A 17,285-nucleotide genomic window follows, 5' to 3' on the forward strand; every position below is an offset into this window, starting at 1 on the left:
GTAAATAATGTGATACCATGAGGACCTAGTTGCAAAATTAGAGAGACGGATGAAACCTTTTAACTTCACACTCTTGTTTAGTGACGTTTCCGATACCAAAGAGGAAGAAGAATGGAATCGTCGTCTTTGCCTCCGGCGATGGAGGTCGGAGAATATAGAAACTGGGCGGAGCTTCCGCCGGAACTGATATCATCGATCCTCCACCGTCTTGGCGCGATTGAGATACTGGAGAACGCTCAGAAAGTTTGCAGATCGTGGCGTCGCGTTTGTAAAGACCCTTCCATGTGGCGTAAAATTGACATGCATAACTCGGAAGACATGGAATGCGATCTCGAGATCATGTGCCGTCATGCAGTTGATCGTAGCCAAGGAGGCTTGGTTGAGATTGATCTTTGGTACTTCGCTACTGATGATCTCCTCAATTACATCGCCGATAGGTTCTCTCCCTCCCTGTAACTCAAAATCTCGCCCAATTTTTTTATTTTCTTCAAGAGGAAATTTTCAATTCTTGTGTAGAGATTTGAGGTTGATTTGATTTGAAGTCGTTAGGGTTAGAAATGGTCCTTGTGAGAATTGGGGAAATTGGAGGATCTTGTGTTGTGTCTCACTCTTATGATTGTGTTAAACACAATAATTATATGCAGGTCGAGTAATCTGAGAAGCTTGAGACTTAAAAGGTGCTCTTATATAACAGACGATGGATTTGTTGAAGCAGTTGTGAAACTTCCACTGCTTGAAGACCTCGAGGTGTCATACGGCTCATTGTCAGGAGAGTCTTTGAAAGTTATAGGCCAGTCTTGCCTGAAGATGAAGACATTGAAGCTAAACAGGCATCCTCAAAAAGAGAATGACGAAGATGCTCTAGCGATAGCTGAAACGATGCCTGGACTTCGCCATCTCCAGATGTTTGGGAACGGGTTATCAGACACGGCCTTGAACGCCATTCTTGACAGTTGTTCAAACCTGGAGTATCTTGATTTACGCCGGTGTTTCAATGTTAACCTTGTTGTTGGTGATCTGCAGAAACGGTGTTGTGAGAGGGTCAAAGTTGTGAGACACCCTAATGACTCGACTCATGATTACCCATTTGATGCTTCGTTTATAGACATGGGTTCGTCAGATGATGAATATCCTTATGGCTTCTCTGATATCGAGCTGATGTCAGATGATGAGTATGATGATTTCTATGACCTCTCTGGTGCTAGTGACCATTCTGACGATGACCCGTTTGATTATTACGATGACATGCTTTTCTAGACGCACCAGAGATTCACGCAGGTGATATCTTTTCAAACTTATGCTCATAGATTCAATGGAGTTTATTTGTCCTTGTGGTATGTAACCTTTAGTATTGATGTCTTTTTCTGTTTGTCTTTGTAAGACTTCTAAACTCAAGAAAAGTTTCAGAGATGGTGATTTGATTATCTTCCTTTTGTCTAAATTTTTTGAGTTTATTCTGCAATATTAAAAGAAAGCAAGCCTTGTGTTTTGCTTAAAGCTTGTTCTGTTTAAAACTCAGACAACAACAAGAAATGCCAAATCATCGAAACTAAAATATCTAAGCATACTGTTTCCTCTCAGTAAAACAATCATCAACACTCTAATAGAAACATGAATCTTTGATGCCTCATGTAGAACACTCTCTGCGAAGACTAATGAGGTTTTGGAACAAATCCATCAACTGCGAAATTTCTTGTGGCTGACGGAATGGCCAAACGGACACCATCTAGCTCTGGGCTTGCAATGACTTGGCATCCGAGTCGTGACCTGAAACATTGTTCAGGGAACATTTGATACTTTCATATAAACATGTAAACAGATCAAGCTACCATTTCTTTCTTAAGTACAAAGAAATTTACGTTTCTGTAAGCCCAAAAGCAAGATCAAGCATATCATTCTCTTCATCTGTTGGTTCTTCAAGTTTGTTGTAATATTCTGTGTCCTGTAAATACAATTTAAGTTACTTTATCAGCAAAATCCTGGTTTTTAGAAGAATAGAGCATGATCTATTTGTGTACCATCACGATCACGTGACACGTTGAACACGCTAGAGAAGCCTCACAAGCCCCTGGAGATAAATTAAAAACAGTCTGTGACTTCTCAATTCGATAAAGGGGCCAATCTTACAAACATTAGTTATAAGAAGAAGCAATGGAGAAATGAGAAGAGAAGTCTGTGCCTTCAAGGTCTATATCATTTTCATGAGCAGCTTCGAGCACTGACATTCCAATAGGGACTTTAACAGGGATTTCCTCTCCATCTTTATCGACGAAGATAATGGTTATCCTTTAAAAAACAAGATTTTGAGAAGTATCAGGCTCATATATTACTTCAATCCTGAAGGAATACATTCTCGATGTGCACATTTCTATATTGAAGAATTGAGAATAAACTTACTTTTCAGTTTCTTCGTCACCCTGCTCAGAGGAAGTAGCTGAAGCAGTATAAAACCTATGGTTCTTCAAGAAGAATGCTTCTTGAGAAGTCCTAGTTTGCCTCTGTACTATTGGCTTTTGAAAAGAAGAAATGGGAAAGATTCAACATCATCATCGAGGAAACTAAAAGAGAAACCGTATGATTGACAAAACCCAGATTTGTTGTAAATTCAAACGGATAATAACCAACCATAGACAAACCACCCAATTTCTCAACCATGAAATCTTACAGCATCTAGGCCTTTGAGCATAACTAAACACAGGACTCTTTCTATTGATTCCTGAATCAACTCTCATTCAGCATAGTATGAATCCATGTATATAACTGAACGCATTAAAATTGTCACGTAATGATTCATCTAACACCAAACAAGGGTAGAAAAGCTACATTTCGCTCTTCTGAAATCATTTATGACATTCTTTAAGACTTATTACTAACACAAGCTTCTACCTAGCCATATAATATGGTGATTCTCTAACAAAGAACCCTATTCTAAGTTTTAATCAGTGTCTATACATCAAGTAACACAAATCATGTCTGCAAATGCAAAGTGTAACCGAGTATAAGAAATCGAGAACAAGCTCAGACAAACCAAAGACGGCAAGTAGTGGCCATACGACCGTTGTAGATTCCTTCTCCCAAGTGTTGATATATATCCCTCTGCCAAAACAAGAAATATACAGAGCAGCAAAATCTTAAGGCAGCATTGTATGAAGGACTCTAATACGCATACGCATTTTGAAATCGAAGTGAGATTAGAAACTTCATATAGCAAACGTATCAATTTGAAGCACATATACCTCTTGCGAGCTGTTTAACAATGGCAGACCCGAATCTTGAGATTCTATGACCTAACATCGTTCACTGCCGCCTTTGAGAATTAGCTGAAACCTTCAAAGAGCTGAAATTTAAACCTAATTTTGAGTGCGACACAAAAACGAGGCAAACCCAGAATGCAATAAAGCTGAAAAGAGTACCAAACGCACCAATCTAATTATCTTGAGATTAAAATTTATGCATAAAAATCCAAACTTGGGCCGCAAATGAAAAAAATTGAAAATTTATCGTAGAGATTAATTGAGGGAAGAAAAAGCCATTCACTTTTCGAAGATCACAAACGAAGAAGAGATCAATCTTAAGTTTGAAGAAAGAGAGGGCTTTGTGTTATTACTGTTATATAAAGAACACAGAGGACCTCAGGAATCTCAAATGTTCTTCAATCTTTTATTAGATCTTAAACCCTTTTTTCTCCTCCTTGTATTTTTGTTCTTTTCAATTTGGACAATTTCTCAAACCAAACCGGATTGTACCGGTCTGACCCAAACAACTAATGCAACATTCATGTAAGATTATTTGATAAACCAGAAACCAATCAGAACAATTTGCCTCTGAAGTCTCAACACAAAAAAAACAATTACCAAGACAAAAAAACAGTCTACAAGAGATAATCTTATGAGAAGAAGAGACACATCAAAGTTCCAACGTCGAAATCTAAACCGTTGCACAACAACAATGGAACAAACCACTTATTGTCTAGTCTTCAAATAGACCCAAGAATCTAGCAAGTCTTCTTGCTTCACTGAGAACTCTCAAGTTCTTTTGTAATAGCACTTCTGCTTCGACCAAAAAGCTCAAGCAACTTCATCCAAAACTCTCATTCCGAAGCTCCTCTTCAGCTTTCTTAAAAACCTCATCCCAACCACTACCAGAACTCACATCAAGATAATCATAAGGAACAGCTGTTTTCAAACCAGGAAGCACACTACGACGGCTCTCAACAATCCTCAGTTCCAATTCATCATCACATTCTCCATAATGAATCTTCTCAAGTTCTTCCCACGTAAACATCAACGGCAAAGTAGAACCACACCAAGTATTGAAATCTATTAGCTTAACCCTTCTCTCCTTTGTCACATAAACATCAAAAGTGTAATTCTCTGATTCAAACTCCAACCTAATCTTATCATCAAAGAACTCTTCAATCAACCCCTTGAGCAAGTCCTTCTCACTGAGAAGAATAGGGTAAAACGTAGTTACCTCACGCTGGGAAATCCCAACAAGCTCGTTTGATTTCACAAAGCATCTAAACTCCATCTCAGGCTTCAAAGAAGGGTACCATTTTCTCAACGCAAGGTAGAAACTTTCTGGTCTCGAAGAGACTTTGTCACTACACGAATCATAAGCATTGAAGAGATCATGAACCAACGAATCCGAAGAACGAAACAAGAGAGCAATCTCATTGAAACAAGTACAGCTAAGATTCTGTGATGGGCTAATCCAAGCTGCATCCTTTGGTGCACTCCAATTCAGCTTCGGTAAAACTGTACCGCCTAGGGTTTCGATTGATTCCATGATCTCGATTTCGAGTTGTGGAAACGATGGGGGATTCAATGGCGTCTCTGCTTCGTTATCTGAACCTTCGGAGACTTGGAAATCATCTTCTTCTTCGAAATTGTGGACTCTATTGGGCATCGCGTCTTCGTTTGTTACGGATTCAGGGAGAAGAAACGGACCAGAATCATCGGTGAGGTAGCTGATGAACGACTCTGGAAGCTGGTGAAATTNTTCCATGTGGCGTAAAATTGACATGCATAACTCGGAAGACATGGAATGCGATCTCGAGATCATGTGCCGTCATGCAGTTGATCGTAGCCAAGGAGGCTTGGTTGAGATTGATCTTTGGTACTTCGCTACTGATGATCTCCTCAATTACATCGCCGATAGGTTCTCTCCCTCCCTGTAACTCAAAATCTCGCCCAATTTTTTTATTTTCTTCAAGAGGAAATTTTCAATTCTTGTGTAGAGATTTGAGGTTGATTTGATTTGAAGTCGTTAGGGTTAGAAATGGTCCTTGTGAGAATTGGGGAAATTGGAGGATCTTGTGTTGTGTCTCACTCTTATGATTGTGTTAAACACAATAATTATATGCAGGTCGAGTAATCTGAGAAGCTTGAGACTTAAAAGGTGCTCTTATATAACAGACGATGGATTTGTTGAAGCAGTTGTGAAACTTCCACTGCTTGAAGACCTCGAGGTGTCATACGGCTCATTGTCAGGAGAGTCTTTGAAAGTTATAGGCCAGTCTTGCCTGAAGATGAAGACATTGAAGCTAAACAGGCATCCTCAAAAAGAGAATGACGAAGATGCTCTAGCGATAGCTGAAACGATGCCTGGACTTCGCCATCTCCAGATGTTTGGGAACGGGTTATCAGACACGGCCTTGAACGCCATTCTTGACAGTTGTTCAAACCTGGAGTATCTTGATTTACGCCGGTGTTTCAATGTTAACCTTGTTGTTGGTGATCTGCAGAAACGGTGTTGTGAGAGGGTCAAAGTTGTGAGACACCCTAATGACTCGACTCATGATTACCCATTTGATGCTTCGTTTATAGACATGGGTTCGTCAGATGATGAATATCCTTATGGCTTCTCTGATATCGAGCTGATGTCAGATGATGAGTATGATGATTTCTATGACCTCTCTGGTGCTAGTGACCATTCTGACGATGACCCGTTTGATTATTACGATGACATGCTTTTCTAGACGCACCAGAGATTCACGCAGGTGATATCTTTTCAAACTTATGCTCATAGATTCAATGGAGTTTATTTGTCCTTGTGGTATGTAACCTTTAGTATTGATGTCTTTTTCTGTTTGTCTTTGTAAGACTTCTAAACTCAAGAAAAGTTTCAGAGATGGTGATTTGATTATCTTCCTTTTGTCTAAATTTTTTGAGTTTATTCTGCAATATTAAAAGAAAGCAAGCCTTGTGTTTTGCTTAAAGCTTGTTCTGTTTAAAACTCAGACAACAACAAGAAATGCCAAATCATCGAAACTAAAATATCTAAGCATACTGTTTCCTCTCAGTAAAACAATCATCAACACTCTAATAGAAACATGAATCTTTGATGCCTCATGTAGAACACTCTCTGCGAAGACTAATGAGGTTTTGGAACAAATCCATCAACTGCGAAATTTCTTGTGGCTGACGGAATGGCCAAACGGACACCATCTAGCTCTGGGCTTGCAATGACTTGGCATCCGAGTCGTGACCTGAAACATTGTTCAGGGAACATTTGATACTTTCATATAAACATGTAAACAGATCAAGCTACCATTTCTTTCTTAAGTACAAAGAAATTTACGTTTCTGTAAGCCCAAAAGCAAGATCAAGCATATCATTCTCTTCATCTGTTGGTTCTTCAAGTTTGTTGTAATATTCTGTGTCCTGTAAATACAATTTAAGTTACTTTATCAGCAAAATCCTGGTTTTTAGAAGAATAGAGCATGATCTATTTGTGTACCATCACGATCACGTGACACGTTGAACACGCTAGAGAAGCCTCACAAGCCCCTGGAGATAAATTAAAAACAGTCTGTGACTTCTCAATTCGATAAAGGGGCCAATCTTACAAACATTAGTTATAAGAAGAAGCAATGGAGAAATGAGAAGAGAAGTCTGTGCCTTCAAGGTCTATATCATTTTCATGAGCAGCTTCGAGCACTGACATTCCAATAGGGACTTTAACAGGGATTTCCTCTCCATCTTTATCGACGAAGATAATGGTTATCCTTTAAAAAACAAGATTTTGAGAAGTATCAGGCTCATATATTACTTCAATCCTGAAGGAATACATTCTCGATGTGCACATTTCTATATTGAAGAATTGAGAATAAACTTACTTTTCAGTTTCTTCGTCACCCTGCTCAGAGGAAGTAGCTGAAGCAGTATAAAACCTATGGTTCTTCAAGAAGAATGCTTCTTGAGAAGTCCTAGTTTGCCTCTGTACTATTGGCTTTTGAAAAGAAGAAATGGGAAAGATTCAACATCATCATCGAGGAAACTAAAAGAGAAACCGTATGATTGACAAAACCCAGATTTGTTGTAAATTCAAACGGATAATAACCAACCATAGACAAACCACCCAATTTCTCAACCATGAAATCTTACAGCATCTAGGCCTTTGAGCATAACTAAACACAGGACTCTTTCTATTGATTCCTGAATCAACTCTCATTCAGCATAGTATGAATCCATGTATATAACTGAACGCATTAAAATTGTCACGTAATGATTCATCTAACACCAAACAAGGGTAGAAAAGCTACATTTCGCTCTTCTGAAATCATTTATGACATTCTTTAAGACTTATTACTAACACAAGCTTCTACCTAGCCATATAATATGGTGATTCTCTAACAAAGAACCCTATTCTAAGTTTTAATCAGTGTCTATACATCAAGTAACACAAATCATGTCTGCAAATGCAAAGTGTAACCGAGTATAAGAAATCGAGAACAAGCTCAGACAAACCAAAGACGGCAAGTAGTGGCCATACGACCGTTGTAGATTCCTTCTCCCAAGTGTTGATATATATCCCTCTGCCAAAACAAGAAATATACAGAGCAGCAAAATCTTAAGGCAGCATTGTATGAAGGACTCTAATACGCATACGCATTTTGAAATCGAAGTGAGATTAGAAACTTCATATAGCAAACGTATCAATTTGAAGCACATATACCTCTTGCGAGCTGTTTAACAATGGCAGACCCGAATCTTGAGATTCTATGACCTAACATCGTTCACTGCCGCCTTTGAGAATTAGCTGAAACCTTCAAAGAGCTGAAATTTAAACCTAATTTTGAGTGCGACACAAAAACGAGGCAAACCCAGAATGCAATAAAGCTGAAAAGAGTACCAAACGCACCAATCTAATTATCTTGAGATTAAAATTTATGCATAAAAATCCAAACTTGGGCCGCAAATGAAAAAAATTGAAAATTTATCGTAGAGATTAATTGAGGGAAGAAAAAGCCATTCACTTTTCGAAGATCACAAACGAAGAAGAGATCAATCTTAAGTTTGAAGAAAGAGAGGGCTTTGTGTTATTACTGTTATATAAAGAACACAGAGGACCTCAGGAATCTCAAATGTTCTTCAATCTTTTATTAGATCTTAAACCCTTTTTTCTCCTCCTTGTATTTTTGTTCTTTTCAATTTGGACAATTTCTCAAACCAAACCGGATTGTACCGGTCTGACCCAAACAACTAATGCAACATTCATGTAAGATTATTTGATAAACCAGAAACCAATCAGAACAATTTGCCTCTGAAGTCTCAACACAAAAAAAACAATTACCAAGACAAAAAAACAGTCTACAAGAGATAATCTTATGAGAAGAAGAGACACATCAAAGTTCCAACGTCGAAATCTAAACCGTTGCACAACAACAATGGAACAAACCACTTATTGTCTAGTCTTCAAATAGACCCAAGAATCTAGCAAGTCTTCTTGCTTCACTGAGAACTCTCAAGTTCTTTTGTAATAGCACTTCTGCTTCGACCAAAAAGCTCAAGCAACTTCATCCAAAACTCTCATTCCGAAGCTCCTCTTCAGCTTTCTTAAAAACCTCATCCCAACCACTACCAGAACTCACATCAAGATAATCATAAGGAACAGCTGTTTTCAAACCAGGAAGCACACTACGACGGCTCTCAACAATCCTCAGTTCCAATTCATCATCACATTCTCCATAATGAATCTTCTCAAGTTCTTCCCACGTAAACATCAACGGCAAAGTAGAACCACACCAAGTATTGAAATCTATTAGCTTAACCCTTCTCTCCTTTGTCACATAAACATCAAAAGTGTAATTCTCTGATTCAAACTCCAACCTAATCTTATCATCAAAGAACTCTTCAATCAACCCCTTGAGCAAGTCCTTCTCACTGAGAAGAATAGGGTAAAACGTAGTTACCTCACGCTGGGAAATCCCAACAAGCTCGTTTGATTTCACAAAGCATCTAAACTCCATCTCAGGCTTCAAAGAAGGGTACCATTTTCTCAACGCAAGGTAGAAACTTTCTGGTCTCGAAGAGACTTTGTCACTACACGAATCATAAGCATTGAAGAGATCATGAACCAACGAATCCGAAGAACGAAACAAGAGAGCAATCTCATTGAAACAAGTACAGCTAAGATTCTGTGATGGGCTAATCCAAGCTGCATCCTTTGGTGCACTCCAATTCAGCTTCGGTAAAACTGTACCGCCTAGGGTTTCGATTGATTCCATGATCTCGATTTCGAGTTGTGGAAACGATGGGGGATTCAATGGCGTCTCTGCTTCGTTATCTGAACCTTCGGAGACTTGGAAATCATCTTCTTCTTCGAAATTGTGGACTCTATTGGGCATCGCGTCTTCGTTTGTTACGGATTCAGGGAGAAGAAACGGACCAGAATCATCGGTGAGGTAGCTGATGAACGACTCTGGAAGCTGGTGAAATTTGGTTCTAATGGTTATGGATCTGAATTTTGGATACCAGTTCTGAATCTGGCATCGATTTACTTCTTCCTCCTTCATCGCGGGACTGTGAATGACACAAATTGTTTCTTCCGCCGGCGTTGATGGGGAGGTTTTAGGGTTTTGTTTTGAAGACGATGATGATGATCTCTGGCGGTGAGTGTGAAAAATTGAAAATAGATTAGGGTTTTGTTGCTAGAGAAATCTTTTAATGGGCCGTATGTATTGAGCCTGAAAAGGCCCACATAACACTTCTGGTTAAATATTTAAGTTATACAGTAAAACCTCTATAAATTAATAAAGTCGGGACCATGAAATTTTATTAATTTATAGAGGTTTTAATTTATCGATAAATTAATAATTATTAATTTATAGAAAGACTTTCCTAATTTGGTAAAAAAATATTAAAAATAAGATTTAATCTTTATAACTAATATTTTTATAAAATCAGTTACAATGAAAATAACAATTATCATGTTTTGAAGATATCACTCAAAGATTTTTATATAGTAAAGATATTAAAAATGAATTCTAATAAAAATTAATATGTAGATATATACATATATTTAGATAATTTTATATAATTATTAATTTATATTATTGATGAGACCATATATTTACAAAGGAATTTCAAAAAAAATATTATTTTATTATATTGTCANTGATTATTACGATGACATGCTTTTCTAGACGCACCAGAGATTCACGCAGGTGATATCTTTTCAAACTTATGCTCATAGATTCAATGGAGTTTATTTGTCCTTGTGGTATGTAACCTTTAGTATTGATGTCTTTTTCTGTTTGTCTTTGTAAGACTTCTAAACTCAAGAAAAGTTTCAGAGATGGTGATTTGATTATCTTCCTTTTGTCTAAATTTTTTGAGTTTATTCTGCAATATTAAAAGAAAGCAAGCCTTGTGTTTTGCTTAAAGCTTGTTCTGTTTAAAACTCAGACAACAACAAGAAATGCCAAATCATCGAAACTAAAATATCTAAGCATACTGTTTCCTCTCAGTAAAACAATCATCAACACTCTAATAGAAACATGAATCTTTGATGCCTCATGTAGAACACTCTCTGCGAAGACTAATGAGGTTTTGGAACAAATCCATCAACTGCGAAATTTCTTGTGGCTGACGGAATGGCCAAACGGACACCATCTAGCTCTGGGCTTGCAATGACTTGGCATCCGAGTCGTGACCTGAAACATTGTTCAGGGAACATTTGATACTTTCATATAAACATGTAAACAGATCAAGCTACCATTTCTTTCTTAAGTACAAAGAAATTTACGTTTCTGTAAGCCCAAAAGCAAGATCAAGCATATCATTCTCTTCATCTGTTGGTTCTTCAAGTTTGTTGTAATATTCTGTGTCCTGTAAATACAATTTAAGTTACTTTATCAGCAAAATCCTGGTTTTTAGAAGAATAGAGCATGATCTATTTGTGTACCATCACGATCACGTGACACGTTGAACACGCTAGAGAAGCCTCACAAGCCCCTGGAGATAAATTAAAAACAGTCTGTGACTTCTCAATTCGATAAAGGGGCCAATCTTACAAACATTAGTTATAAGAAGAAGCAATGGAGAAATGAGAAGAGAAGTCTGTGCCTTCAAGGTCTATATCATTTTCATGAGCAGCTTCGAGCACTGACATTCCAATAGGGACTTTAACAGGGATTTCCTCTCCATCTTTATCGACGAAGATAATGGTTATCCTTTAAAAAACAAGATTTTGAGAAGTATCAGGCTCATATATTACTTCAATCCTGAAGGAATACATTCTCGATGTGCACATTTCTATATTGAAGAATTGAGAATAAACTTACTTTTCAGTTTCTTCGTCACCCTGCTCAGAGGAAGTAGCTGAAGCAGTATAAAACCTATGGTTCTTCAAGAAGAATGCTTCTTGAGAAGTCCTAGTTTGCCTCTGTACTATTGGCTTTTGAAAAGAAGAAATGGGAAAGATTCAACATCATCATCGAGGAAACTAAAAGAGAAACCGTATGATTGACAAAACCCAGATTTGTTGTAAATTCAAACGGATAATAACCAACCATAGACAAACCACCCAATTTCTCAACCATGAAATCTTACAGCATCTAGGCCTTTGAGCATAACTAAACACAGGACTCTTTCTATTGATTCCTGAATCAACTCTCATTCAGCATAGTATGAATCCATGTATATAACTGAACGCATTAAAATTGTCACGTAATGATTCATCTAACACCAAACAAGGGTAGAAAAGCTACATTTCGCTCTTCTGAAATCATTTATGACATTCTTTAAGACTTATTACTAACACAAGCTTCTACCTAGCCATATAATATGGTGATTCTCTAACAAAGAACCCTATTCTAAGTTTTAATCAGTGTCTATACATCAAGTAACACAAATCATGTCTGCAAATGCAAAGTGTAACCGAGTATAAGAAATCGAGAACAAGCTCAGACAAACCAAAGACGGCAAGTAGTGGCCATACGACCGTTGTAGATTCCTTCTCCCAAGTGTTGATATATATCCCTCTGCCAAAACAAGAAATATACAGAGCAGCAAAATCTTAAGGCAGCATTGTATGAAGGACTCTAATACGCATACGCATTTTGAAATCGAAGTGAGATTAGAAACTTCATATAGCAAACGTATCAATTTGAAGCACATATACCTCTTGCGAGCTGTTTAACAATGGCAGACCCGAATCTTGAGATTCTATGACCTAACATCGTTCACTGCCGCCTTTGAGAATTAGCTGAAACCTTCAAAGAGCTGAAATTTAAACCTAATTTTGAGTGCGACACAAAAACGAGGCAAACCCAGAATGCAATAAAGCTGAAAAGAGTACCAAACGCACCAATCTAATTATCTTGAGATTAAAATTTATGCATAAAAATCCAAACTTGGGCCGCAAATGAAAAAAATTGAAAATTTATCGTAGAGATTAATTGAGGGAAGAAAAAGCCATTCACTTTTCGAAGATCACAAACGAAGAAGAGATCAATCTTAAGTTTGAAGAAAGAGAGGGCTTTGTGTTATTACTGTTATATAAAGAACACAGAGGACCTCAGGAATCTCAAATGTTCTTCAATCTTTTATTAGATCTTAAACCCTTTTTTCTCCTCCTTGTATTTTTGTTCTTTTCAATTTGGACAATTTCTCAAACCAAACCGGATTGTACCGGTCTGACCCAAACAACTAATGCAACATTCATGTAAGATTATTTGATAAACCAGAAACCAATCAGAACAATTTGCCTCTGAAGTCTCAACACAAAAAAAACAATTACCAAGACAAAAAAACAGTCTACAAGAGATAATCTTATGAGAAGAAGAGACACATCAAAGTTCCAACGTCGAAATCTAAACCGTTGCACAACAACAATGGAACAAACCACTTATTGTCTAGTCTTCAAATAGACCCAAGAATCTAGCAAGTCTTCTTGCTTCACTGAGAACTCTCAAGTTCTTTTGTAATAGCACTTCTGCTTCGACCAAAAAGCTCAAGCAACTTCATCCAAAACTCTCATTCCGAAGCTCCTCTTCAGCTTTCTTAAAAACCTCATCCCAACCACTACCAGAACTCACATCAAGATAATCATAAGGAACAGCTGTTTTCAAACCAGGAAGCACACTACGACGGCTCTCAACAATCCTCAGTTCCAATTCATCATCACATTCTCCATAATGAATCTTCTCAAGTTCTTCCCACGTAAACATCAACGGCAAAGTAGAACCACACCAAGTATTGAAATCTATTAGCTTAACCCTTCTCTCCTTTGTCACATAAACATCAAAAGTGTAATTCTCTGATTCAAACTCCAACCTAATCTTATCATCAAAGAACTCTTCAATCAACCCCTTGAGCAAGTCCTTCTCACTGAGAAGAATAGGGTAAAACGTAGTTACCTCACGCTGGGAAATCCCAACAAGCTCGTTTGATTTCACAAAGCATCTAAACTCCATCTCAGGCTTCAAAGAAGGGTACCATTTTCTCAACGCAAGGTAGAAACTTTCTGGTCTCGAAGAGACTTTGTCACTACACGAATCATAAGCATTGAAGAGATCATGAACCAACGAATCCGAAGAACGAAACAAGAGAGCAATCTCATTGAAACAAGTACAGCTAAGATTCTGTGATGGGCTAATCCAAGCTGCATCCTTTGGTGCACTCCAATTCAGCTTCGGTAAAACTGTACCGCCTAGGGTTTCGATTGATTCCATGATCTCGATTTCGAGTTGTGGAAACGATGGGGGATTCAATGGCGTCTCTGCTTCGTTATCTGAACCTTCGGAGACTTGGAAATCATCTTCTTCTTCGAAATTGTGGACTCTATTGGGCATCGCGTCTTCGTTTGTTACGGATTCAGGGAGAAGAAACGGACCAGAATCATCGGTGAGGTAGCTGATGAACGACTCTGGAAGCTGGTGAAATTTGGTTCTAATGGTTATGGATCTGAATTTTGGATACCAGTTCTGAATCTGGCATCGATTTACTTCTTCCTCCTTCATCGCGGGACTGTGAATGACACAAATTGTTTCTTCCGCCGGCGTTGATGGGGAGGTTTTAGGGTTTTGTTTTGAAGACGATGATGATGATCTCTGGCGGTGAGTGTGAAAAATTGAAAATAGATTAGGGTTTTGTTGCTAGAGAAATCTTTTAATGGGCCGTATGTATTGAGCCTGAAAAGGCCCACATAACACTTCTGGTTAAATATTTAAGTTATACAGTAAAACCTCTATAAATTAATAAAGTCGGGACCATAAAATTTTATTAATTTATAGAGGTTTTAATTTATCGATAAATTAATAATTATTAATTTATAGAAAGACTTTCCTAATTTGGTAAAAAAATATTAAAAATAAGATTTAATCTTTATAACTAATATTTTTATAAAATCAGTTACAATGAAAATAACAATTATCATGTTTTGAAGATATCACTCAAAGATTTTTATATAGTAAAGATATTAAAAATGAATTCTAATAAAAATTAATATGTAGATATATACATATATTTAGATAATTTTATATAATTATTAATTTATATTATTGATGAGACCATATATTTACAAAGGAATTTCAAAAAAAATATTATTTTATTATATTGTCAAATAGTGTCCAAAATTACACTAGTCCCAACTTGGGACCAGAGAAATTTATTAATTTATAGACATTATTAATTTACCGAGTATTAATTTATAGAGGTTCTACTGTATTAGTGATTGGAAATATTACTTTTTAACATGCTTGGTCAACTAGTAAACGTTAGAGAAATGCGGACGTTGCAAGGCAAGTCTACCAAGAAGATTGATTTTGAATTACAAGACCAAGACATTGAGAAAGTTTCTTTTATAATTGGCAATTATAATAATTTCATTTTAAGATTTTTATCCAATAATAATATATTTTTCTTTGTGGTGATGTTTACTTTGGTATGTTTGATAAAGAGGGGCAAATTAAGACTTTAACAAATGTATGTATGAAATTATCTATTTGCTTGGATAATAAATTATATATTGAGAAATTGCAAGAAATTGATGACNTTTGGAACAAATCCATCAACTGCGAAATTTCTTGTGGCTGACGGAATGGCCAAACGGACACCATCTAGCTCTGGGCTTGCAATGACTTGGCATCCGAGTCGTGACCTGAAACATTGTTCAGGGAACATTTGATACTTTCATATAAACATGTAAACAGATCAAGCTACCATTTCTTTCTTAAGTACAAAGAAATTTACGTTTCTGTAAGCCCAAAAGCAAGATCAAGCATATCATTCTCTTCATCTGTTGGTTCTTCAAGTTTGTTGTAATATTCTGTGTCCTGTAAATACAATTTAAGTTACTTTATCAGCAAAATCCTGGTTTTTAGAAGAATAGAGCATGATCTATTTGTGTACCATCACGATCACGTGACACGTTGAACACGCTAGAGAAGCCTCACAAGCCCCTGGAGATAAATTAAAAACAGTCTGTGACTTCTCAATTCGATAAAGGGGCCAATCTTACAAACATTAGTTATAAGAAGAAGCAATGGAGAAATGAGAAGAGAAGTCTGTGCCTTCAAGGTCTATATCATTTTCATGAGCAGCTTCGAGCACTGACATTCCAATAGGGACTTTAACAGGGATTTCCTCTCCATCTTTATCGACGAAGATAATGGTTATCCTTTAAAAAACAAGATTTTGAGAAGTATCAGGCTCATATATTACTTCAATCCTGAAGGAATACATTCTCGATGTGCACATTTCTATATTGAAGAATTGAGAATAAACTTACTTTTCAGTTTCTTCGTCACCCTGCTCAGAGGAAGTAGCTGAAGCAGTATAAAACCTATGGTTCTTCAAGAAGAATGCTTCTTGAGAAGTCCTAGTTTGCCTCTGTACTATTGGCTTTTGAAAAGAAGAAATGGGAAAGATTCAACATCATCATCGAGGAAACTAAAAGAGAAACCGTATGATTGACAAAACCCAGATTTGTTGTAAATTCAAACGGATAATAACCAACCATAGACAAACCACCCAATTTCTCAACCATGAAATCTTACAGCATCTAGGCCTTTGAGCATAACTAAACACAGGACTCTTTCTATTGATTCCTGAATCAACTCTCATTCAGCATAGTATGAATCCATGTATATAACTGAACGCATTAAAATTGTCACGTAATGATTCATCTAACACCAAACAAGGGTAGAAAAGCTACATTTCGCTCTTCTGAAATCATTTATGACATTCTTTAAGACTTATTACTAACACAAGCTTCTACCTAGCCATATAATATGGTGATTCTCTAACAAAGAACCCTATTCTAAGTTTTAATCAGTGTCTATACATCAAGTAACACAAATCATGTCTGCAAATGCAAAGTGTAACCGAGTATAAGAAATCGAGAACAAGCTCAGACAAACCAAAGACGGCAAGTAGTGGCCATACGACCGTTGTAGATTCCTTCTCCCAAGTGTTGATATATATCCCTCTGCCAAAACAAGAAATATACAGAGCAGCAAAATCTTAAGGCAGCATTGTATGAAGGACTCTAATACGCATACGCATTTTGAAATCGAAGTGAGATTAGAAACTTCATATAGCAAACGTATCAATTTGAAGCACATATACCTCTTGCGAGCTGTTTAACAATGGCAGACCCGAATCTTGAGATTCTATGACCTAACATCGTTCACTGCCGCCTTTGAGAATTAGCTGAAACCTTCAAAGAGCTGAAATTTAAACCTAATTTTGAGTGCGACACAAAAACGAGGCAAACCCAGAATGCAATAAAGCTGAAAAGAGTACCAAACGCACCAATCTAATTATCTTGAGATTAAAATTTATGCATAAAAATCCAAACTTGGGCCGCAAATGAAAAAAATTGAAAATTTATCGTAGAGATTAATTGAGGGAAGAAAAAGCCATTCACTTTTCGAAGATCACAAACGAAGAAGAGATCAATCTTAAGTTTGAAGAAAGAGAGGGCTTTGTGTTATTACTGTTATATAAAGAACACAGAGGACCTCAGGAATCTCAAATGTTCTTCAATCTTTTATT

At 37.0% G+C, this 17,285-nt stretch overlaps 7 protein-coding genes across 12 annotated transcripts; 1 reads left to right on the forward strand and 6 right to left on the reverse strand.

Annotated features, from left to right (window-relative positions):
- On the forward strand, nt 40–10,596 carry LOC104715692 (F-box protein SKIP19-like). 4 transcript variants are annotated; one of them, XM_010433091.2, is made up of 4 exons: nt 40–300; nt 5,024–5,160; nt 5,368–5,968; nt 10,418–10,596. In XM_010433091.2, the coding sequence occupies exons 1-4, from the start codon at nt 112–114 to the stop codon at nt 10,427–10,429; spliced, it is 939 nt and encodes a 312-aa protein (XP_010431393.1). In that variant the 5' UTR covers nt 40–111; the 3' UTR covers nt 10,430–10,596. The 4 variants fall into 4 exon arrangements, with proteins under 4 accessions (XP_010431393.1, XP_019089282.1, XP_010431388.1 ...); XM_019233737.1 differs by lacking the exons at nt 5,024–5,160; nt 5,368–5,968 and adding an exon at nt 645–1,268 and having other exon boundaries at nt 40–437; nt 10,441–10,596; XM_010433086.2 differs by lacking the exon at nt 10,418–10,596 and having other exon boundaries at nt 5,368–6,149.
- On the reverse strand, nt 1,471–3,642 carry LOC104715660 (adrenodoxin-like protein 1, mitochondrial). Its single transcript, XM_010433055.2, has 8 exons — nt 3,423–3,642; nt 3,237–3,337; nt 3,029–3,096; nt 2,398–2,510; nt 2,180–2,286; nt 2,019–2,068; nt 1,860–1,942; nt 1,471–1,767 (listed from the first exon to the last, which is right to left on the reverse strand). The coding sequence occupies exons 2-8, from the start codon at nt 3,292–3,294 to the stop codon at nt 1,653–1,655; spliced, it is 594 nt and encodes a 197-aa protein (XP_010431357.1). The 5' UTR covers nt 3,295–3,337; nt 3,423–3,642; the 3' UTR covers nt 1,471–1,652.
- Nucleotides 3,765–9,891, reverse strand: LOC104715652 (cell division cycle protein 123 homolog). Its single transcript, XM_010433047.1, has 2 exons — nt 9,716–9,891; nt 3,765–4,992 (listed from the first exon to the last, which is right to left on the reverse strand). Exons 1-2 carry the CDS (start codon nt 9,797–9,799, stop codon nt 4,078–4,080), a joined length of 999 nt encoding a protein of 332 aa, XP_010431349.1. The 5' UTR covers nt 9,800–9,891; the 3' UTR covers nt 3,765–4,077.
- Nucleotides 6,194–8,365, reverse strand: LOC104715636 (adrenodoxin-like protein 1, mitochondrial). Its single transcript, XM_010433029.2, has 8 exons — nt 8,146–8,365; nt 7,960–8,060; nt 7,752–7,819; nt 7,121–7,233; nt 6,903–7,009; nt 6,742–6,791; nt 6,583–6,665; nt 6,194–6,490 (listed from the first exon to the last, which is right to left on the reverse strand). Exons 2-8 carry the CDS (start codon nt 8,015–8,017, stop codon nt 6,376–6,378), a joined length of 594 nt encoding a protein of 197 aa, XP_010431331.1. The 5' UTR covers nt 8,018–8,060; nt 8,146–8,365; the 3' UTR covers nt 6,194–6,375.
- On the reverse strand, nt 10,637–12,830 carry LOC104715620 (adrenodoxin-like protein 1, mitochondrial). Of its 3 annotated transcripts, none has more exons than XM_010433024.2 (8): nt 12,595–12,830; nt 12,409–12,492; nt 12,201–12,268; nt 11,570–11,682; nt 11,352–11,458; nt 11,191–11,240; nt 11,032–11,114; nt 10,637–10,939 (listed from the first exon to the last, which is right to left on the reverse strand). In XM_010433024.2, exons 2-8 carry the CDS (start codon nt 12,464–12,466, stop codon nt 10,825–10,827), a joined length of 594 nt encoding a protein of 197 aa, XP_010431326.1. In that variant the 5' UTR covers nt 12,467–12,492; nt 12,595–12,830; the 3' UTR covers nt 10,637–10,824. The 3 variants fall into 3 exon arrangements, with proteins under 3 accessions (XP_010431326.1, XP_010431320.1, XP_010431315.1); XM_010433018.2 differs by having other exon boundaries at nt 12,409–12,499; XM_010433013.2 differs by having other exon boundaries at nt 12,409–12,509.
- On the reverse strand, nt 12,937–14,340 carry LOC104715610 (cell division cycle protein 123 homolog). Its single transcript, XM_010433005.2, has one exon. The coding sequence runs from the start codon at nt 14,246–14,248 to the stop codon at nt 13,250–13,252; it is 999 nt and encodes a 332-aa protein (XP_010431307.1). The 5' UTR covers nt 14,249–14,340; the 3' UTR covers nt 12,937–13,249.
- Nucleotides 15,249–17,278, reverse strand: LOC104715682 (adrenodoxin-like protein 1, mitochondrial). The gene is made up of 8 exons (XM_019229666.1): nt 17,043–17,278; nt 16,857–16,957; nt 16,649–16,716; nt 16,018–16,130; nt 15,800–15,906; nt 15,639–15,688; nt 15,480–15,562; nt 15,249–15,387 (listed from the first exon to the last, which is right to left on the reverse strand). The coding sequence occupies exons 2-8, from the start codon at nt 16,912–16,914 to the stop codon at nt 15,249–15,251; spliced, it is 618 nt and encodes a 205-aa protein (XP_019085211.1). The 5' UTR covers nt 16,915–16,957; nt 17,043–17,278.

The sequence above is a fragment of the Camelina sativa genome, chromosome 2 (assembly GCF_000633955.1).
Source record: "Camelina sativa cultivar DH55 chromosome 2, Cs, whole genome shotgun sequence".
Taxonomy (NCBI): Eukaryota; Viridiplantae; Streptophyta; class Magnoliopsida; order Brassicales; family Brassicaceae; genus Camelina; species Camelina sativa.